Source organism: Muntiacus reevesi, chromosome 1 (genome assembly GCF_963930625.1).
Source record: "Muntiacus reevesi chromosome 1, mMunRee1.1, whole genome shotgun sequence".
Lineage (NCBI taxonomy): Eukaryota > Metazoa > Chordata > Mammalia > Artiodactyla > Cervidae > Muntiacus > Muntiacus reevesi.
This window is the reverse complement of record NC_089249.1, coordinates 4,771,619-4,795,340: the sequence shown is the minus strand read 5'-3', so window position 1 is coordinate 4,795,340 and position 23,722 is coordinate 4,771,619. Positions and strand designations below refer to the sequence as shown.

Below are 23,722 nucleotides of genomic sequence, written 5' to 3'. Positions count from 1 at the left end.
CATTGATCTGTATTTCTGTCTTTGTGCCAATATCATACTGTCTTGATGACTGTGGCTTTGTAGTAGAGCCTGAAGTCAGGCAGATTGATCCCTCCAGTTCCATTCTTCTTTCTCAAGATTGCTTTGGCTATTCGAGGTTTCTTGAATTTCCATACAAATTGTGAAATTATTTGTTCTAGTTCTGTGAAAAATACCGTTGGTAGCTTGATAGGGATTGCATTGAATCTATAGATTGCTTTGGGTAGTATACTCATTTTCACAATAATGATTCTTCCAATTTATGAACACAGTATATTTCTCCATCTGTTTGTGTCCTCTTTGATTTCTTTCATCATTGTTTTATAGTTTTCTATATATAGGTCTTTCATTTCTTTAGGCAGATATACTCCTATGTATTTAATTCCTTTTGCTGCAATGGTGAGTGGTATTGTTTCCTTAATTTCTCTTTCTCTTTTCTCATTGGTAGTGTATAGAAATGCAAGGGATTTCTGTGTGTTAATTTTATATCCTGCAACATTACTGTATTTATTGATTAGCTCTAATAATTTTCTGGTAGAGTCTTTAGGGTTTTCTATGTAGAAGATCATGTCATCTGCAAACAATGAGAGTTTTACCTCTTCTTTTCCTATCTGGATTCCATTTACTTCTTTTTCTGCTCTGATTGCTGTGGCCAGCCACTTCCAAAACTATGTTGAATAGTAATGGTGAGAGTGGGCACCCTTGACTTGTTCCTGACTTTAAGGGAAATGCTTTCATTTTTCACCATTGAGGATAATGTTTGCTGTGGGTTTGTCATATATAGCTTGTATTATTATGTTGAGGTATGTTCCTTCTATTCCTGCTTTTTGGAAAATTTTTATCATAAGTGGATGTTGAATTTTGTCAAAGGATTTTTCTGCATGTATTGAGATAATCATGTGGTTTTTATCTTTCAATTTGTTAATGTGGTGTATTACATTGATTGATTTGCAGATATTAAAGAATCCTTGCATTCCTGGGATAAAGCCCACTTGGTCATGATGTATGATCTTTTTAATATGCTGTTGGATTCTGTTTGCTAGAATTATGTTAAGGATTTTTGCATCTGTGTTCATCAGTGATATTGGCCTGTAGTTTTCTTTTTTTGTGGCATCTTTGGTTTTGGAATTAGGGTGATGGTGGCCTCATAGAATGAGTTTGGAAGTTTGCCTTCTTCTGCAATTTTCTGGAAGAGTTTGAGTAAGACAGGTGTTAGCTCTTCTCTAAATTTTTGGTAGAATTCAACTGTGAAGCCATCTGGTCCTGGGCTTTTGTTTGCTGGAAGATTTCTGATTACAGTTTCGATTTCCGTGCTTGTGATGGGTCTGTTAAGACCTTCTATTTCTTCCTGGTTCAGTTTTGAAAAGTTATACTTCTCTAAGAATTTGTCCATTTCTTCCAAGTTGTCCATTTTATTGGCATAGAGCTGCTGGTAGTAGTCTCTTATGATCCTTCATATTTCAGTGTTGTCTGTTGTGATCTCTCCATTTTCATTTCTAATTTTGTTGATTTGGTTCTTCTCCCTTTGTTTCTTGATGAGTCTGGCTAACGGTTTGTCAATTTTGTTTACCTTTTCTAAAAACCAGCCTTTAGTTTTGTTGATTTTTTCTATGGTCTCTTTTGTTTCTTTTGCATTTATTTATGCCCTTATTTTTAAGATTTCTTTCCTTCTGCTAACACTGGGGTTCATTTCTTCCTTCTCTAGTTGCTTCAGGTGTAGAGTTAGGTTGTTTATTTGACTTGTTTCTTGAGGTTAGCCTCTAATGCTATGAACCTTCCCCTTAGCACTGCTTTTACAGTGTCCAGATTCTTCTTTCTTTTAAACGTTGGAGTTAGAGGATTCCTGGAGGCTTCTATGACCCTCACAGTATGTACATACTGGATAAAATTAGAGAAGTTGGAAGTACAGTCATTAAAACTCAGGACATTTGATTTTAGACTTGACTGCATTTACCAACTCTGTCATCTTTTTCTTGAAGATCTTCTGCCTACTGCCAAATGGTTTTGAGACATTTTCTGATTAGACTGTTTTGTAACTTAATTGACTCATGGCTGAATTTGATTTAGAGTGTTAGTTTAAACACTGTGCTTTGTTATCTGTTAAGAGCACAATGAATGGGTGGGGACATACAGTTAAGTTAATTTATGTGTGCTGAGTTGTTTTTTAAGCTCCATATATACTTAGGAATCAAGAAAAAGAAATCACTGAATTGATCACCTTCATTGTGTGGGACAGTCTTCTTCAAAAATGTTGATTAGTTTAATCAACTTATTAAGTAGAATTGAGTGGGTAAGTGTCTCAATACTTTTAAATATTGGATTTGTTTGCTTGGTGTGAATTCATGGTTGAAAGGCAAGTTGAGATATGGGTAAGTTACTGGTAAAATTAGGAGGGGCCTTCCCCCCTTCATCTTATTTAGTTTCTTGAAATGTTCTAATGATACCTGACATGATTCATTTTGTAAAGTTTAGAAAGTTGGGACCTTGGTAGCATTTTAGATTCCAGTAGTAAATTTCAGGCGTGGTAGGGAATAATGGGTGATGTACATGAGTGAAATGGGTGGAGTGTAAGACAGTTGTGAGTGCTGTGAACTAAGGAGTAAATTCCAGTCTAAAACTGGGTGTTTTAAACTTGTTTAGAAACAGTTGTTGGCAGACAGCATAGACCTCTCTCAAGCTCGATTTGGTACAGGCTGTGTTTTCAACCCCTGCTTTTTATAGTAAATTGTTGAGCAGAGTTTCCTGGGATTGCTGCAACTCAGAAAATATATTGACATTTTTTTGTATCGGTAATTTTTTTTTCATTTATTTTTATTAGTTGGAGGCTAATTACTTTACATTATTGTAGTGGTTTTTGCCATACATTGACATGAATCAGCCATGGATTTACATGTGTTCCCCATCCCAATCCCCCCTCCTGCCTCCCTCTCCATCCCATCCCTCTGGGTCTTCCCAGTGCACCAGCCCTGAGCACTTGTCCCATGCATCCAACCTTGGCTGGTGATCTGTTTCACCCTTGATAGTATACTTGTTTCAATGCTGTTCTCTCTGAACATCCCACCCTCGTCTTCTCCCACAGAGTCTAAAAGTCTGTTCTATACATCTGTGTCTCTTTTTCTGTTTTCCATATAGGGTTATCGTTCCTTGTTGTCTATGTAGGGACAGCGCTGGTCTCTTGGACATTGTACTCACCAGATTTCCAAATGTGAGTTTTGGGTATAGTGTGATGGGAAATGCTTTGGAGTTGGAAACCTTATTAGAAGCTTCAACTCCAGACACTGGCTTTATGACCTTAGACAAGTTACCTAACTCATGGAGCCATGGCTTCCTCATTTGCAAAGTGAGGAATGTATCTACAACCTCTTATGAAGACTACATGACATAGTTGTATAAGGATCTAACATAACATCTAATTCCTAGTAAATGTTTTATTTCTTTATTATTTGCTGATTTAAAGCACATCTGCTGCTGCTGCTAAGTCGCTTCAGTCATGTCCAACTCTGTGCGACCCCATAGACAGCAGCCCACCAGGCTTCTCCATCCCTGGGATTCTCCAGGCAGGAGTACTGGAGTGGGTTGCCGTTTCCTTCTCCCAAGCACATCAGGTGTAGATAGAAAGTTAGGTTTAATTCAGTAGATGTGTACTGAGAGCATACTATGAATGTGGCATGCAGGATACAAGATAAAGAAGACCTGTTTCCTAGTCTCAGTCTAGCATTGTGGGTATGTGTACATGAGTTTGTGTATGTGTGCATGTGTGTTTAGGAAAAATGGAGTGATAAAAGGGAATTATTAACACTCATACATACATACAAGACACATTTAGCGAAGTGGGGAATTCATTCATTTTAGAATTACATGCTAAGTACTGAAGGTGTGGTGAGAAGGACCTCCTGTGTCTCTGAGGGCACTTGCGTTTTAGTGTTGGTGGTGGTTCAGTCTGTAAGTCACGTCTGACTCTCTGCAACCCCATAGACTGCAGCACACCAGGCTTCCCTGTCCTTCACCATCTTCTTGAGCTTTCTCAAACTCATGTCTGTTGAGTCAGTGATGCCATCCAGCCATCTCGTCTTCTGTCGTCCCCTTCTCCTCCTGCCTTCTGTCTTTCCCGGCATCAGGGTCTTTTCCAATGAGTTTGCTTTTCACACCAGGTGGCCAAAGTATTGGAGCTTCAGCTTCAGCATCAGTCCTTCCAGTGATTATTCAGGGTTGATTTCCTTTAGAATTGAGTGGTTGGATCTCCTTGCTGTCCAGGGGATTCTCAAGAGTCTTCTCCAGCATCACAGTCTGAAAGCATCGATTCCTGGGCTCTCAGCCCTCTTTTTGGTCCAACTCTCACATCTGTACATGAGTACTGGAAACTGTGGCTTTGACTATACAGACCTTTGTCAGAGAAGTGATATCTCTCTTTGTAGTACTCTGTCTAGGTTTGTCATAGCTTTTCTTCCAAGGAGCAAACATCTTTTAATTTCATGGCTGCAATCACCATCCACAGTGATTTTGGAGCCCAAGAAAATAAAATCTATCACTCTTTCCACTTTCTCTGCATCTATTTGCTATAAAGTGATGGGACCAGATGCCATGATCTTAGTTTATTGACTGCAGCACACCAGGCTTCCCTGTCCTTCACCATCTTCTTGAGCTTTCTCAAACTCATGTCTGTTGAGTCAGTGATGCCAGTGATGCCAGTTGAGTTTTAAGCCAGCTTTTTCACTTTCCTCTTTCACCGTCATAAAGAGCCTCTTTAGTTCCTCTTCACTTTCTGCCATTAGGATGGTAACATCTGCATATCTGAGGTTGTTGATATTTCTCCTGGCAGTCTTGATTCCAGCTTGTGAGTCACCTATTCAGGTATTTTGCATGATGTACTCTGCATATAAGTTAAATAAGCAGGGTGACAATATAAAAAACTTGATGTACTCCTTTCCCAATTTTAAACCAATCCGTTGTTCCATCTCCAGTTCTAACTATTGCTTCCTGACCTGCATACAGGTTTCTCAGTAGACAGGTAAGGTGTCTGGTACTCCTGTCTCTTTAAGAATTTTCCACAGTTTGTTGTGATCCATGTGATCCATACAATCAAAGGCTTTAGCACAGTCAGTGAAGCAGATTCTTCTTTTTTTAATTCTCTTGCTCTTCCTATGACCCAGTGGATGTTTGCAATTTGATGTCTGGTTTTAGTGATAAAGACACATTAAACACCCAGTTGTGTAAATAACTTTATAATCTCATTTATAGTAAGTATTAATGAGGAAAGAATACAGGAAATATTCAGAATGCTATGAGAGTATATAGAGGGAGATCTAAGTTAGATTGGAGAATCTGGAAGGACTCCTTACAGAGAGTGGCGTTTAAGCTGAGACCTAGATAATAATGAAAAACAGACTGTCAAATCCTTATTCGTTGAGCTCTCCTTTTCTAAAATCTAGGCATATCACCTCCTTTCTGTAAAAATATTTTTATTTAAATATGTTTATGTCATAAGTTTTCTTTTATCGTTATTTAAATGTTAATTAAGCCCTCACCCTAATTGCTTTTATCCTGTAATACAGATACATTTTGTCCTTCAAGGTGTCCAGATAGCTAATCTCATTCATTTTCCCTTGACTTTTCTTGCTTAACCAAGAGGATAACTTATTTCCAAGTGGCAGGTGAAGGATACTTCATGGATATTTACCATTTACCAAGTGTACTTTGGACATGGTATGTGCATAGTAGATATTGAATAACATAGATCAGAATGCTTTGCAATGTAGCAAAATACCAGATTGTCACTATCTGGAGCTTCTGCATATAGTACTTGAACATTAATATGCCATAGACCCCAAGTGTCCATTTACCATATTTATTTTCTACAATAACTATGAGGTAAATGGATTTTTTTTTAAGTTGTATTGAAGTAATAGGTATAATTTTGTTTTAGGAATGTTGGAAGTACTTGCTTATTCAGTGAATATCCTAATGTACACTGTCTGGTAGAAATATTTATATTTATCTGATTGCAGAAAAAATAGAGCTCACATAGGTTTGGTGCTGGGACAGTTGGGGGCTGGTATGCCTGGGAAATTGATCTTGGATTTAGTCTCAGAAAACACTGAGGAATGTGCTAGGCTGTTAAGTTACTTGTGCTGGGTGAGCAGGTTAGCAGGTATTCACATACCTGCTTGATTCCTCCCGTGGAGAGGGCTATGAACTAGTGATTCCCAGCTCCAAATTAATCAGAATCACTTGGAGGGCTTGATAAACCAGTTACTGGGCCCTGCCCCCATAGTTTCTGATTGAGTAGGTCTGGGATATACCTCAAAATTTGCATGCCTTGCATGTTCCCAGATACTGCATGCTTCCAGTCTGGGGATTATACTTTAGTTACAACAGCAGTATACACAACTGGGGTAGAGTGACACTTGAAGCATCTGATGGGGTCTAATCAAGTAGGATCAGTGGCAGCTGGGTCTCTTGCTGGGAACTCGAAGACCTGGAAATTTGCCCCAGTATTGCCAGCATTCTCTCTCCTGCTCTCCTTATAGATTAATTGTGTTCCTTAATTACATTAAAGGAAGTTGTGTTCTTTTTGTCTGTTAGCATCTTTCAGTCAGTCTCATCTTCAGCATCCTTGTGCCAACCATGTGGTGATAATTCTGTATTGAATTATCTTGAAACAATATTGTCTTGAAATGATAACTTCTGTCTTGAATTATGTTTCAGGGTGATTGTGACTCAGATATCCATCTCATCACAAGAGAAAGAGAGGAACTTCAGCGTATGCTAGAAAGATTTGAAAAGCACATGGTGGATATACAGTCCAATGTTAAATTATTGACAGCAGAAAGAGATAAGCTAAGTGTCTTATATAATGAAGTAAGATATTGGTTATGCAACACCGGTTAACTATAATGGAACCAGTATATATCCTTTATATTACTGTAGTATATGGATTTTAGGGATATTCCTTCATAGTTAGTAGTTTCTACTATCATCCTGTGCCCAAAGCAGAGATTTCTATTGTTTTTTCATATTTATTTTTCCTCTTTTCTAGCCTATCTATGGGTCAGGTCACTTTGGGATAATTCCCTATTTCTCAAACCACTGAATGGGTCTTAGCCTGACTCTGAGTCAAGTGTTTGCTTGGGATTCAATCATGTTGGGTTATGTGTATCTTCCAGTGGGTAGCACTAACTAATTGGATACATTGAATATTAAGGACTTAGCTTTGAGGCATAGGGAGGGGAGATTCACTAGGTTGGACCAGTTACAAGCCTCAGTTGTCAGAAGGCAGAGTGAGTCTGAGCAAAGCATCATGTTTATCACCAAACTTTGTTCTCATACCAATCTCCCATGAAATCCTGTTGCTATTTTGAGAGGAAGAGAAAAATATAGAGTTAAAAGGCCAAGTTGAAGGAGCTTTTCTTACTTTTGGAGTTTTTTTGGGATTCTGCAGTACATATTGATCTACTTTCTGAGCTTTTCCTGAAGTTGGCTTAGATTTCAGCTTTCTTGGGTATGCTTACTTAATTAGTAGTTGTCCATCTGCTATTTGGCTTTCAAAATTTGTGGTTGGCACTTCTCTCCATCTTCTTGTCTTTTTGTTTTAATTATTACTATTATTGCTTGAATCCTCTTACTCTCATTTTGGTGGCATTTGGGAAGAGAGCAAAAGTAGCATATGTTTAGTTCTCCTTTTTTTAAATGGGAGCATATCCAGTGGTTTTTTTTTTTTTTTATTTTTTTAAATTTTTTTATTTTTCAGTGGGTTTTGTCATACATTGATATGAATCAGCCATAGAGTTACACGTATTCCCCATCCCGGTCCCCCATCCCTCCTCCCTCTCCACCCGATTCCTCTGGGTCTTCCCAGCCTACCAGGCCCGAGCACTTGACTCATGCATCCCACCTGGGCTGGTGGTCAGTGTTTTTTAATTTATATCTTTTCCTGCTTTAAGGCTCAGGAAGAATTATCCGCACTCAGACAAGACTCTACCCAAACTACAGTCTCCCATAATACTATCAGTCTCACAGAAAAGGAGAAGGAACTTGCGTTATCTGACTTAAGAAGGATTATGGCAGAAAAGGAAGCTTTAAAAGACAAGTTAAAAGTAAGTAATTAGATTGACTTATTTTTAAAAGGTAATTTATTGAGAAAAAGGGAGGTCTTTTTTTTATGTTTTCCTGTGATATGACTATTTTGAATCTAGATCAGGAGTTGGCAAACCATGGCCCATGAGCCAAATCCGGAACACTGTTTTTATATGGCCAATGTGCTAAGAATGGTTTTTACATGTTAAAATCATTGAAAAAAATCGAAAGAACATTTCATGACATATGAAAATTGTGAAATTCAGATTTCATTGTTGATAATACTAGTGGGAATGCTCATTGACTTACGTGCTGCAGTGGCAGAGCTGAGTAATTGCAGTAAAAACTGTATGGTCCACAAAGCCTAAAACATTTATTATCTCTTTTTTTATAGAAAAGAACCAATTCTGATCTCAATAGGCAGTCCCTCATATGAAGGGAGATTTTTTTTTTCCTTAAAAAAAAGCTTCATTGAGATATTCACATACCATATAATTTACCCATTTAAAGTGTATAATTCATTAGTTTTTAGTATATCCACAGACTTACTCAGCCATCCCCACAGTCACTTTTAGAGCATGTTCATTATGTCAAAAAGAAACTCTTGTACCAGTTAGCAATCACTCTTAACATCTCCCATCCTCCTCAGGCCTAGACAACCACTACATTCTATTTCTAGATTTACCTACTCTGGACATTTCATATAAATTGAACCATTCAATATGTGTTTTTTTTGTTTTTGTCTGGCTTCTCTAACTTAGCATAATGTTTTCAAGATCCATCTGTTAGGTCATATGTATCACTTTATTACTTTATATTATGGGGTAACATTCCATTGTATGGATAGGCGACATTTTCTTTATCATTGGGGTGGTTTCTTCTCTTCGGCTGTTACAAATAACGGTGCTGTGAACATTTGTATACAACTTTCTGTGTGGGTATGTTTTCTTTTGCCTTAGATGTATAGCTAGAGTCATAGGATACCTAGAGTCAACTTTAATCATTTGAGCAACTGCCAAGCTATTTTTCTAAAGTGTCTGTGCCATTTTTAGTCCCACTAGCAGGGGTTAGAGTTCTAATTTCTCTGCATCCTTACCAATATTTGTTACTATCTGTCTTTTTTGTTATCATCATGCTGGTAGAAGCAGTATCCTTTTTAATTTTAATTTGCATTTCCACGATGACTAAAGTGTTTATTTTCATATGTTTATTTAGCCACTTATATATCTTCTTTAGAGAAATTTCTATTCAGATCCATTGCTCATTTTTTTAAATTGGATTATCTTACTTAGTTGTAAGAATACTTTTATATATTTTCAATACAAGTCCCTTGTCAGATATATCATTTGCAAATATTTTCCCTCCCTCATTCTGTGGGTTGTCTTTTCATTTTTTTAGTATTGTTATTTGAAGGACAGATATTTTAAGATTTTGATGAAGTCCAATTAATTGTTTTCTTTTGTTTGTGCTTTTGGTGTCATATCTCTGGGCAGTATTTTATTTCATAATCTCTCCAAAATGTTAACATGCATAAAGCACTTAACAGTGCTCAGTACATTAAAAGTACTCAATGTTAACTATTATTGTTACTATTATGGAGTCCATAGTTTGCTTCCAATAAATATTATTGAATTAATGTTTAGAAATTAGTACCTAAGGTTAAGAATAAGAACTTTTAAGTGTTATAGAGGTGGTCTTTATGTCATAGATTTTCAGTTAAAGTTTTGCCCCAACAGAGTACTTTTAATTTGGATCTTCTGGAAAATTGCCTCCCACAAAGTGCTTTTTTAATAAAAATAAGTGTCACAGTTACCAAATGGAAAACTTCTGTGTAATATGGCAACTTTTAGTACAAGCTACTGATTTATCCTTTTTCATATCTGTTGAAATGACTAAGGAATGTAAAAGTAGGATAAAAAAGTACAGTAGTACCAAAAACTCAGAAAAAGTGACATTCATATTACCAGACTCTTTCTGGATTACAGGAGGCAGGATTTATGAGTTTACAACAGGTTTTTTACATAAAAACTCAACTAATCCACTCAGTCATTAAGTCTCCTCTACTAGTTTCCTGTTATTTCACTGCCCAGCCAGTTTTTGAACCCAGGCATCGTCACTGAGTCCTCTCTCCCTGAAAACTCCTATCTCTCATTTAATCACAAAGTCCTACTGATGCTACCTCTAATAATAGTTAACACGTGTTATGCCCTTTCCATGTGGGAAACTCTGTTCTTAGTGCGTTTTACAAGGGTTTTGACAATAAATGTTCACAGTTGCCTTTTCAGTTGGCAATGCCTACAGATGTGCTATCTGGGTTACAGTGAATTTAAATAATTTGCTGAACAACAGACACATGAAAAGATGCTCAACATCACTAATCATGAAACTCAAAACCACAATGAGGTATTACCTTATACCTGTCGGAGTGGCTGTTATCAAAGAGACCACAAATAGCAAATGTTGACAAGGATGTAGAGAAAAGGGAATGCTTGTGCACTATTGGTATTGTAAATTCATGTAGCTACTGTGGAAAACAGTTTGAAGATTCCTCAAAAACCTAAAAGTAGATCTATAATAATATATGATCCAGCAATTCTACTTCTGGGTATATGCCTGAAGAAAATAAAAACAGTAATTTGAAAGATATATGTTCATAGCAGCGTTATTTATAGTTCCCAAGATATAAAAGCAACTGGTGTCCATCAATGAATGAATAAGGAAGCTGTAGTGTGTATATTCAATGGAGTACCACTTGACCATAAGAAAGAATTAAATTTTGCCATTTGCAACAACACGGGTGGACTTGGAAGGCCTTATACTTAGTGAGATAAGTCAGAGGAAAACAAATACTGTATGTTATCACTTACATATGCAATCTGAAAAATGAAACAAGCTAGTGAATGAAACAAATACTGTATGTTATCACTTACACGTGGAATCTAAAAAATGAAACAAGCTAGTCTGAAAGACTCAGACTCACAGATACAGAGAACAAACTAGTGGTTGCTGGTGGGGAGAGGGGTGGGGGGAGGGGCAAGATGGGGTAGGGAATTAGATTTCCCTGCTTGTCCAGTGGCTAAGACTGCACTTTCAAAACAGCGGGTGTGGATTCAATCCCTGGTCTGGGATCTAGGATTCTATATGCTGTGATATGGCCAAATAAAACATTAAAAAAAATTTTTTTTAAAGGTACTAATGAGTTTGTATAAAATAAACAAGCTACAAGAATATATTGTACAGCACAGCAAATATAGCTGGTATTTTATAATCATAAATGGAGTAAATCTTTAAAAACTGTGAACTATTATGTTGTATACCTAAGACCTATTTTATATTGTGAATTAACTATACCTTAATAAAAAATAGTAATAATGATTTGCCCAAGATTACCCAGCTAATGAAGTCACAAAGACTCTGGCTCCTGAGCTCACAATGGTTTCTTTTGAATCACTTTGCTTGTTTCTATTCCCCTGCTACCATCCTATTCTGGCCAATTCTCTCAACTGCACTAGTGTATCAGTGGCCTCTGAAATCTGTATTTTACACTGAAGTCAGAGTCATTGCTCAAAGATGTAAATCTGCTTACTTCACTTCCTGTTTTAAAATCCATTAACTATTCTCAGGGACTTTCGTGATTGGCCCTTGCTACATCATGGTCAGGCTTAGCCCTCCCCACTTCCCACCCCTCATTTTCTCAACTCCAGGCTTAATGGACTTTCTCATACCCCTGTCTTTAACATAGGCTATTGAAAACTCCTTTATCCCTTTCAGTCTCCTCACCTGGCTGATTTCTATTCATCCTTTAGAGCCAGGTTAAACGTCATTTCCTTACACAGGAAGTGGACTCTGGATCCCTGATTGCCTTCCAATATGTTGCATTCAAGTTCCTTTTCCTAGCAAAATATTCATGAATTTTATTTTAATATCTTGTTTAAGGTTTATCTTTACTAGACTATACTGTCTGTGACATCAGTGACTTTATCTGTTTTACTGTATTCCTCACAGTTTACTTGATGCTTGGTATATGATATATATTCAGTACTGGCTGAATGATTTAGTAAATAAAAGGCCTACAGTAGAGTGACTTCTTCAATGAAATATATAATCGAAACATCAGACGTCTTAACTTATTTTTAATGAATAGTAGTGAAAGTGTCAGTCGTGTCCAACTCTTTGTGATCCCATGGACTGAAACCCGCTAGGCTCCTCTGTCCATGTGATTCTCCTGGCCAAGATACTGGATTGGATTGTCATTTCCTTCCCAGGGTTCTTCCCGATCCAGAGATCTGGTTCTCTTGCATTGTAGGCAGATAGATTCTTTACCATTTGAGCCACCAGGGAAGCCCATTTTTAATGAATAACATGGATGGAAGTAAGAATTGGCATGAAAAATTCTCACAGAGCACCAATATATCATTTGTCCTGGACTTAGCATCAACAAGAGTCAGATAAGTTAATATAACCAAAAATAACAACACTTGTGTTTATATTATTGACCAGCTCTCTCTTGAAACTTTGAACTCTTGCATCACCCTGTAGTATTCTGTTTTCTGTATCTTCCTGAGCCCGTCTGTTGTTCCTCCTACATCTCCTCTCATGAGGGCATACTTCTGGGCTTACTTAATCTGCTGGGTTTTTTCTTTATGGTTGCCTATTGGATTGATCTGTGTAAATTCTTTTTTTCATTTATTTTTGTTAGTTGGAGGCTAATTACTTTACAATATTATAGTGGTTTTTGTCATACATTGACATGAATTAGCCATGGATTTACATGTATTCCCCATCCCGATCCCCCCTCCCACTTCCCTCTCTACCCGATCCCTCTTGGTCTTCCCAGTGCACCAGCCCTGAGCACTTGTCTCATGCATCCAACCTGGGCTGGTGATCTGTTTCACCCTTGATAATATACATGTTTCGATGCTGTTCTCTTGAAATTTCCCACCCTTGCCTTCTCCCACAGAGTCCAAAAGTCTGTTCTGTACATCTGTGTCTCTCTCTCTGTTTTGCATACAGGGTTATCACTACCATCTTTCTAAATTCCATATATATGTGTTAGTATACTGTAATGGTCTTTATCTTTCTGGCTTACTTCACTCTGTATAATGGGCTCCAGTTTCATCCATCTCATTAGAACTGATTCAGATGAATTCTTTTTAACAGCTGAGTAATATTCCATGGTGTATATGTACCACAGCTTCCTTATCCATTTGTCTGCTGATGGGCATCTAGGTTGCTTCCATGTCCTGGCTATTATAAACAGTGCTGCGATGAACACTGGGGTGCACGTGTCTCTTTCAGATCTGGTTTCCTCGGTATGCCCAGAAGTGGGATTGCTGGGTCATATGGCAGTTCTATTTCCAGCTTTTTAAGAAATCTCCACACGGTTTTCCATAGCAGCTGTACTAGTTTGCATTCCCACCAACAGTGTAAAAGGGTTCCCTTTTCTCCATATCCTCTCCAGCATTTATTGCTTGTAGACTTTTGGATAGCAGCCATCCTGACTGGTGTGCAATGGTACCTAATTGTGATTTTGATTTGCATTTCTCTGATAATGAGTGATGTTGAGCATCTTTTCATGTGTTTGTTAGCCATCTGTATGTCTTCTTTGGAGAAATGTCTGTTTAGTTCTTTAGCCCATTTTTTGATTGGGTCATTTATTTTTCTGGAATTGAGCTTCAGGAGTTGCTTGTATATTTTTGAGATTAATCCTTTGTCTGTTGCTTCGTTTGCTATTATTTTCTCCCAATCTGAGGGCTGTCTTTTCACCTTGCGTATAATTTCCTTTGTTGTGCAAAAGCTTTTAATTTTCATTAGGTCCCATTTGTTTATTTTTGCTTTTGTTTCTAATATTCTGGGATGTGGGTCATAGAGGATCCTGCTGTGATTTGTATCAGAGAGTGTTTTGCCTGTGTTCTCCTCTAGGAGTTTTATAGTTTCTGGTCTTACATTTAGATCTTTAATCCATTTTGAGTTTATTTTTGTGTATGGTGTTAGAAAGTGTTCTAGTTTCATTCTTTTACAAGTGGTTGACCAGTTTTCCCAGCACCGCTTGTTAAAGAGGTTGTCTTTTTTCCATTGTATACCCTTGCCTTGTTTGTCGAAGATAAGGTGTCCATAGGTATGGGGATTTATCTCTGGGCTTTCTATTCTTTTCCATTGATCTGTATTTCTGTCTTTGTGCCAGTATCATACTGTCTTGATGACTGTGGCTTTGTAGTAGAGCCTGAAGTCAGGCAGGTTGATCCCTCCAGTTCCATTCTTCTTTCTCAAGATTGCTTTGGCTATTCGAGGTTTCTTGAATTTCCATACAAATTGTGAAATTATTTGTTCTAGTTCTGTGAAAAATACCGTTGGTAGCTTGATAGGGATTGCATTGAATCTATAGATTGCTTTGGGCAGTATATCCATTTTGACAATATTGATTCTTCCAATTTATGAACACGGTATATTTCTCCATCTGTTTGTGTCCTCTTTGATTTCTTTCATCAGTGTTTTGTAGTTTTCTATATATAGGTCTTTTGTTTCTTTAGGCAGATATACTCCTAAGTATTTTATTCTTTTTGTTGCAGTGGTGAATGGTATTGTTTCCTTAATTTCTTTTTCTGTTTTCTCATTGTTAGGGTATAGGAATGCAAGGGATTTCTGTGTGTTAATTTTATATCCTGTAACTTTACTGTATTTGTTGATTAACTCTAGTAATTTTCTGGTAGAGTCTTTAGGGTTTTCTATATAGAGGATCATGTCATCTGCAAACAGCGAGAGTTTCACTTCTTCTTTTCCTATCTGGATTCCTTTTACTTCTTTTTCTGCTCTGATTGCTGTGGCCAACACTTCCAAAACTATGTTGAATAGTAATGGTGAGAGTGGGCACCCTTGTCTTGTTCCTGATTTCAGGGGAAATGCTTTCAATTTTTCACCATTGAGGATAATGTTTGCTGTGGGTTTGTCATATATAGCTTTTATTATGTTGAGGTATGTTCCTTCTATTCCTACTTTCTGGAGAGTTTTAATCATAAATGGATGCTGAATTTTGTCAAAGACTTTTTCTGCATGTGTACATTTTTATAAATGAACCCGTATCAATCTGTGTCTTCTGTCACAGTCACACATGGAGGTAGAGTGTAAAAGATGAAGAACTCTTGTTTTTGTTTTCAACAAAAAGCAGCATTTTTGTAAAATTTCTAGTGACTTTCTTTCTAAAGCCTTTCTATGTTATAAAAAGACAAAATAGTACTGTATAATTGCATTGCTTATTTTTGAAAATTTTGTTTTATTATCTGATATGAGTGAACATCGTCTATAAAATTCTCTTACAACATCTCCAGGAAATGAGTATTTTTGGAAAATCAGAATTAGAGAAAACTATTGAGCATTTGATGTGTGTTAATCACCAGGTAATTTATCAAACTGGATTTGGGGTATATTTTGTTGTGTGAATGACTATTTCAATTATATTTTAATGTACTGTATGTTTTTAAAATTTCAAAATAATATTTTAGAGAAGCTGTGTATTGGTGACTGACTAGGAGTGTGTACTCTGAAGATTGACTACATGGGTTCATATCAATACACCTGTCATCTGTTTTCTGTAGGCAAATGTCTTAAACTTTTTATCTGTAAATTTCTTTGTTTGTAAGATAGAATGGTACTCAAACTTATTTCTTAGAGTTTTTGTGAAAATTAAATGAATTAATACACATCAAGAACCTAGAATATTCACTGCCATATCATAAGCTTTCATTAAGTGTTAGCTATGATAGTTGTTTGCTCTTTTGTTTTTTTAAACAAAAAATCATGTAATATAGCCTTAGAGTAAAAGTGAAATTCCTTTTCATTCCTTATTACTCTCACTAAAGATAGGGTTTTTAACAAATTGGTAAGTGTTTTGATAGTCTTTTTTTTTCTCACTGTGTTTTCTTTTGGCTAGTTTCCTTCTCCATGTCTTCACTGTTTTTATTCATCTGCTAATTCTGTCATCTGTTTCAGTCGACGTTGGGCCAGTTGATTTTTTCTCCTCTTCCACTTAGGTTGTATTTTCCTGCTTTGCATTCCCCGTAATTTTAGATTGGATGTCAGACATTGTCTATTTTATTTTTTTGGTTGCTGGAGAGCTTATATTCCTAGAAACACTCTTGAAGTTTGTTCTAGGATACGGTTAGGTCAGATGCGAGTAGCTTGATCCTTTTTGGTTTTGCTTTTAAGTGGGACTAGAGGAGCATTTAGTTTTGGACTAGTTTTGTTTTACTGCTGAGACCACATCTTTTTGGGTACACTCGCTGCCTGTTGCCCCATGAATTACGAGGTTTTCAAATGACTGATGGGAAAGAAACTCTACCTGACTTGGCCTGAGCCCTCAGTAGTTCCCTCTGATGCTTTGATGGCTCTTTCCCTGGCCCTGGGTAGCTTTTAGTGTGCTGAGCTTCTGCTCAGCTGAGACTCGGGGGCACCGTTTGTAGATCTCTGGAGCTCTCGCCCTGTGCTCTTTCCCCTCTAGTATCTGCCCTACAAATTCTAACTGCTCTGGCCTCCCTTGACTCTCAGGCCCATAGTCTGAGTTCAGGGGGACCACCGAGTCCAGCTAGATTCCTTTTCCTGTATCACACCTAGAAAATCTTCCAGCGATAAGCTGGAGCAGTGATTGGGCTCGTCTCATTTATCTCATGTCTCTTAGGGGCCACTGTACATCATTGCTTGATGCCCAGTGTCTTGAAAACCATTGTTCCATGTATTTTGCCTAAATGTTTAGTTATTAAGGGTCCCTATTACTCTAGCCTGCCCAGAATCCAAAAGCATGACTTAATAAACTGGAAAATATATCTGAAGTACTAGAAGTCATTGAAAAGAGAGCAGGAGATAGGAAATATAAAATAAGTTTAAAGTCTTAGAGAATAAAGTGAAAGTGTTCCGACACTTATTTAGTCAGAATTCTAGGAGATTATAATAGAATATGAGAGAGGCTGTATTTCATGGCATAATAACTGATACTTTTCTAGGTATTATGGGAAACACAGAAATCCTCCAATTCAGAATGCACAGTGAATTACAGTAGCATGACAAATCCCATGCAATATAGATGGAAAGAAAATCCATACCACTTTTATAGCAAGAAATAATACAAGATGCCTGTGTATAATTTTGAAGGATCCTAACAGAAAAAATTTTATAACCTTATTAAGACATCAAGATCTTATGGAGTTATCAGGTTTATTAAAAAGGTGACAGATATCATGTTTGTAAAAAAATGTAAATCCTCCCCAGATTCATCTGTAGAATTGATGTAGTTTCATCTGAAATCCTAGGAACATGATGTGTGTGCGTGTGTGTGAAAATTGACAATAGATTTAAAAATTTACATGGAAGCAGAGAGTCAGGAGTCAAAGAAATTTTAAAGAAGAATACAAAATTTGTCCTACTAGATATGAAGGCTTTAGAGTTAGTATTTAAAATAGGGTGGTAGTGCTCAGGGATTAAGAGTGATAAAACTAGTAGAAAGCAAACCCACAAATTATAGAAATTTGATATATAGAGGACTCAGATCAACAGGATAAGAGAGAGTTATTTAGTAACACTGTTTCTGGGATGGGCTTCCTTGGTGGCTCAGCCCTTAAAGAATCCACCTGCAATGTGGGAGACCTGGGTTTGATCCCTGTATTCAGAAGATCCCTTGGAGAAGGGAATGGCTACCCAGTCCAGTATTCTGGCCTGGAAGATTCCATGGACCTGCAAAGAGTCGGACACACCTGAGCCACTTTCACTTCACTTCACTTGTTTCTGGGACAATTGACTGTTCATATATATGTATGTAAAAAAGGAATTGGATCCTACCTAAAATATATGCCAGACCCAAAATTCAGTTCAGGGTTACTTGCATCCTTGTGTTAAAGAATTAACTCCAAATTTTAAAAGAAAACACAAGAGAAAATCTTTTTTTACCTTAGCAAAATAATAATAACAGTCATTTATATAGCATTTACTGTGTGTCAGGTAATTTTCTCAACATTTTATATATTTTCATATACATATAACTTTAATTCTCACAACTATAAGCAGTAAGTGCTAATATTTTTCTTATTTCACAGATGAGGAAAGTGAGGCAGAGGGGAGGCTTGCCCAAGATCACACAGCTAGCAGGTGTCTCATTCCAGAGTGTGTGCTCCTAAACAAGACACAAACAGGTTTATTCCTTTAAAGAAAACATAGACAAATAGGACCACATTGACAGGAGTAGCTTCATCGAATAGCTGTAATTTGAAAAGACAGCCACTAATTGGGAGAACAATGTGCTGTACGTTTAACCTAAAAAAAGTGACAGAAGTTGTGAACTGACACTTCACAATAGAAGAAATTATGAATGGTTAATAAATATAAAAAGATGTTCTACGTCAAAAATAGAGGAAATGCCAGCTAAAACCAAAGCAAAACCATTTTCACATCTTTCAAGTCATCATAAATTAACAAGTTATAGCTAGCTTTATTAGTGAGTATGTGAAGCTTCTGGGAGTGCCAACTGGTACCTCTTTGAAGAATAATTTGGCATTGTTCTAGGTTGGCCAGTAGATTACTCTTGTTAGTCAACAAATCCATTGAACCCTGAATCAAAGTCAATAAACTATGGCCCCCAGACTAAATCTGGCCTCCAGACTGTTTTTGCAATAAAGTTTTTATTGGAACACAGCAATGCTCATTTGTTAATACGTTGTCTACAGCTGTTTTTGTGTTACAGTACAGTAGTGGCAATGGACCGTCAGGCTCAAAAAACCTAAAATGTTCACTCACTGACAGAAAATAGAAAACATCTAGGTGTCAGTTGTGAGGAACATAGATAAAGAGTGGTAAGTCATACAGTGGGGCATTACAGAGCAGCAAAAGTGAACAGCGGTGGGCACAGACATTAGCGTGCATGAATTGTGCAGATACGTTGAAGAGAGCGTGCAGGGGCTTCCTTGGTGGCTCAGGGGTAAAGAACCTGCCGGCCATTGCAGAAGATCAGGTTGACTCCCGATCTGGGAAGATCGCAGTGCTGCAGAGCAGCTAAACCTGTGTGCCGCCAAGTGTTTGAGCCTGTGCTCCAGAGCCCAGAACAACAACTGCTGAGCCCGTGTGCTGCAGCTACTAAAGCCCGACGTGCCCTGGAGCCCACGCCCTGCAGCAAGAGAAGCCCAAGCACCCCAACTGGAGAGCAGCCCCCACTCTCCACAGCTAGAGAAGAGCCCACACAGCAACAAAGACCCAGTACAGCCAGAAGTAAATTATTTCTCAGAAGAAGAAAGAAAACATGCAGTATGATTCTTTTTATGTAGAGTTTCAGAACATGGTCACATAAAGTGTATGTTGTGTGGAGATTCATGCAACTGTGGTGTGCTAAGGCACTCAGGAAATGAGAAACACGAGACCCAGGATAACTGTTTCCGTGGGCAGGGGTGAGGGGTGTAACTGGAGACTGCTCACAGTAGTGTCAGAGGCTCAGGCAGTGTTTTTTAAGCCAGGTGATTCCTGTTTTTAATCTTCATACCTTGCATGTGCTTTTGTTTGTAATATAAGAATCTGGAACTTTTAGTGCAATTTTTTTTCCCTTCTCACTTCCCTGTCTCACAGATTACCATCCACAGTGGCTAACTTCTTTTCCTGGTGTTTACCTCCCTGTTTCTAAATAACTGCTTGTGCTACTTATGGATTTAAGATTATTTAGTGAGTCTCCAGGATGGTAGTTGATCGCTTAGCACTCCCCTTTTCTTCCCCCATTATGTTAACATAGTTTAATTAGATGTTTTACTCTCTTTGATAGTTACTGTCTATATTGCTAAGACTTACCATGGTTTATGGTGGAACAATATTACTCTTGCCTTTTTTCTTGTAGACCACTTTCCTAGAGTTATTCATGGCTTTTGTTTCATTTTGTGTTTTGTTACTTTTCTGTTGTTCATTGTTGATTTTTATCACGGACTTTATTTCTGCCACATGCCTTTCAGTAATTTTTGTTTTCAAACCTATCAGTTCTGGTCCTTTCCCCCCTAAAGCCGTTTCTTCTCAAGCTTTCCATCTTCCTGCTTCCTATGGACTGTGTCTCTCCATAGCTGTCCTCATGAGACTTTCCCTGTCTGCCCCTCCTACACTGAACCTCATGTTTTCTTCTCTCTTGGTTTGTTCCTTCTTCTGGCACAGTACCTTCTCCAGCAGTTTCCTGAAAGAGAATACATGGGAGGAAATTTTGTTGCTAGTCTATTTGTTTGAAAATGTCTTTATTCAACATTCAGATTTATGATCTGGCTTAGGCATATGCCAGTCTCAATTGGAGAATTGTTTTCACTAAAAATTTTGAATACTGTCCTCATTTGTCTTCAGCTTTCCTTGAGATGTCTGATGCTATTCTGTTACTGAGTCCTTTGTACATGACGTGTTTTTATTTCTGAAAAGTTTTAGGGTTTTCTCTCTTTATCTCCTGTTTTCATTTCTTTGGTAATTTACTCTACTATTCTATTTTCTCTTTCTGAAACTATTATTAGTTGGTTTTTGACTTCCTAAAAAGATCTGATGTTCTTATCCCTTCTTCTTTATTTTCTCTTTGACTTTTTTCTCACTTTCTGGGAGATTGATCCAACTTTATCTTTTAGCCCTTCTATTGATTTTTTCATGTATTTTTGATTTCCAAGGGAACTTTGTAGAAAGAGATAACTGATAGAGGAATAAAGAAGATGTGGCACACACATACGGTGGAATGTTACTCAGCGGTTAACAAGAATGAACAGTGCCATGTGCAGCAGCGTGGATGGGCCTAGAGAGCGTCACGCGGAGTACCTGGAACGCCCGTGTAGGGACCTCCCCGCCCCACCGCGTGGCCTCATGTGCTCGGCTTCAGTGCAGTCGGCTGGCCGCTCGTTGGTGTTCCTGACCATGGTCATTGTAGGTCAGTGACACCAACTGGGGTCACTTCTGCCTCCTAAGAGATACTTGGCTATACCTGGAGGATTTTGTCTGTCACAATTAAGGGGCAAAAGTACTTGAATCTAGTAAGCAGAGGGCAGAGATAACTGCTAAACAGCCTACAATGCACAGGACAGCCCCCCGAAACAGAATTATTTAGTGTCAACATCATTAGTTCCTAAGTTCAGAAACTGCTTTAGATTGTATTTTTTTCCCCACTCTGAGCCACTATTCTGTGTCTACTCTTTGTCTTTCACAGGTTTTTTTTTTCCTTCAGACTTTAAACTTTTTGTTTTGTATTGGGGTATACCTGATTAACAGTGTTGTAGTCGTTCCAGTGAACAGGAAAGGACTCAGTCGTATGTATACATGTATCCATTCTCTCCCAAATCCCCCTCCCGTCCAGGCTGGCACAGAGCATTGAGGAGAGTCGCATGTCTATACAACAGGTCCTTGTTGGTTATCCATTTTGAATATAGCAACATGTACATGACCTTCCCAAACTCCCTAACTATCCCTTCACCCTGGCAGCCATAAGTTTATTTTCTTAGTCTGCAAGTCTCTGTGTTTTGTAAGTAAATTCATTTGTATCATTTCTTTTTAGATTCCACATATAAGAGAAATCATAGGATATTTCTCCTCTGTCTGACTTACTTAGTATGACACTCTCTCGGTCCATCCATGTTGTTGCAAATGGCATTCGTTCATTCTTTTTAGTGGCTGAGTAATACTCCATTGCTTATGTGTACCAAATCTTCTTTATTCCTCTATCAGTGGGAATGTAGGTTGCTTCCATGTCTTGGCTATTGTAAACAGTTTTGCAGTGACTATTCCTACAAGTTACTGAAGTCACCGGTTCACCCTTGTTTTCTTTCTTGTTCTCCTTGTCCTTAAGAGTATAATATTTAACCTTTACTGTCATTTTAGTGCTGTTTCTAGAGGAAGAGAAGATAAAAATGTGTGTGGTCAGTCTGCCATCTTAACTGGAAGACTTAAATTTATCACTAGTATTTCTTGGTTTTGAGTTTTATAGATAGATCATTATTACTTCTAGAACTTATTTTTGTATACAAAATGAAATAGAAATCTAGCTTATTTTTTGTGTCCAATGAGTGGCTGTCCCAACTCTAGTTTTTAAAGAGTTTATTCTTTTCCCACTTTCTTAAAATGCTACCTTTTTAAAATTTACATCAGGGATATGTTTGCTTGTCCATATGTGAAATTCATACTGTTTTAATTACAGTGGCTTTTAAATTTATTTTGATATCTCATAAAGCAAGTATAGCTGCATTCTTAACCACCCCCCCCCCCAGTTTTTACTGTTTTTTTCTTAACTTTCTTTTCTCCTAAATAAATTTCAGCATGAAATATAAGTCACTTATCTAATTTAAAAAGATTTTGTTAGGACTCTTACTGAAATTTCATGGGATTTACAATTATGTTAGGAAATTTTAATTCATCTCCAATACTGTGTTCCCCTTGAGAAACATGGTGTGTCTACATTAAGTCAGGCTGTGTTTTGTGCTCTTTAGGAAAACGTTCACTTTCTTTATACAAGTCTTGTCCATTGTGTGTTTTAGTGATAGTATTTTCTGTCCTGATTTTTCTTCAATTCAGAACTGTCTACTTTTTTTAGAAATTTTTTTCTGCTGGTGTTTTCCCTTCCTGCTTCTTTGCTGTTATGGACATATTCTTCCCTTCCTTTTTTGCCTTTCCTTTTTTCTTTGGTTTCAGTGATACTGAAGAGGAGAGATAAATGTGTTTACCTGCCCTTACATCTAGAACCTAAAGTGTACACATGACTTTTAATGTATTTTTAAATAAATCTAATTTATTTCCTTAGTTTTCTCCCAGAAATATTATTAAAGAGTGCTTAAGGAAAAGAAACTGAGACATATCCCTATTAATTTTTAAAATTATAGCTTGAAAACGAAAAATGTGAATTAAAGTCTAAAATATTTATAATGAAAGAAACAATGGAGTCTTTAGAGAATAAAGCAAAATTCCAAGCTCAAAAACTTAGCCATGTGGCTGGTGACTCATCTCATCAGAAAACAGAGATGAACTCCCTTGGGTAAGTTTACTGAAGTTTGATTTCACTTCTGAGAATGAGCTTGTGGCTATTTATGGTTCGTAGCAGTGGTGTTTTGGGCTAAGTCTTTGAAAAGCTGCCCTTATGACAGAATAACTGTGGGAGGCTTTGTACAGTAGGGACTGAGGGGCTGAGCTCGGGAGGTTTTTATTTACTGTGTGAATCTGGGTAGGTTTTGAGTACCTGTACGTTTAAAGACTCATAGATCGATATGGTTGCAGGCAGAGTTTTGCATCTGCCTCCTTCAAACATCTCCCTAACAGATAGAGGCACACTTTGTCTTATTGTGCTTCGATTTATTGCTCTTTACCAAAGTTGTGTTTTTTACAAATTGAAGTTTTTTGGCAGTTCTGTGTCAAGCCAGTGTATTGGTGGCATATTTCCAACAGCATTAGCTCACTTTGGGTTTCTGTGTCACGTTTTGGTAATTCTTTCAATATTTCCAACTCATTATATTTGTTATGATGATCTGTCTTCAGCGAGCTTTGACAGCAGTTCACTGAAGGCCCAGACCATGGTCATTATTTTTTAGAAATAAAGTTTTTGTTAATTAAGGTATGTGCATTGTTTTCTCAGATGTAATGCTATTGCACACTTAACAGACTACAGTATAATCTA

General features: G+C 37.4%; 1 protein-coding gene across 1 annotated transcript in view; it reads left to right on the top strand.

Annotated features, from left to right (window-relative positions):
- LOC136160902 (centrosomal protein of 135 kDa-like) overlaps window positions 1-23,722 on the top strand; it is a 166,749-nt gene that overhangs the window by 14,327 nt on the left and 128,700 nt on the right. Inside the window, exons 9-12 of the mRNA XM_065925188.1 lie at window positions 6,724-6,876; window positions 7,959-8,109; window positions 15,406-15,485; window positions 22,935-23,086. Of these exons, the coding sequence (XP_065781260.1) occupies window positions 6,724-6,876; window positions 7,959-8,109; window positions 15,406-15,485; window positions 22,935-23,086 (536 nt within the window). The remainder of the gene's footprint in view (window positions 1-6,723; window positions 6,877-7,958; window positions 8,110-15,405; window positions 15,486-22,934; window positions 23,087-23,722) is intronic.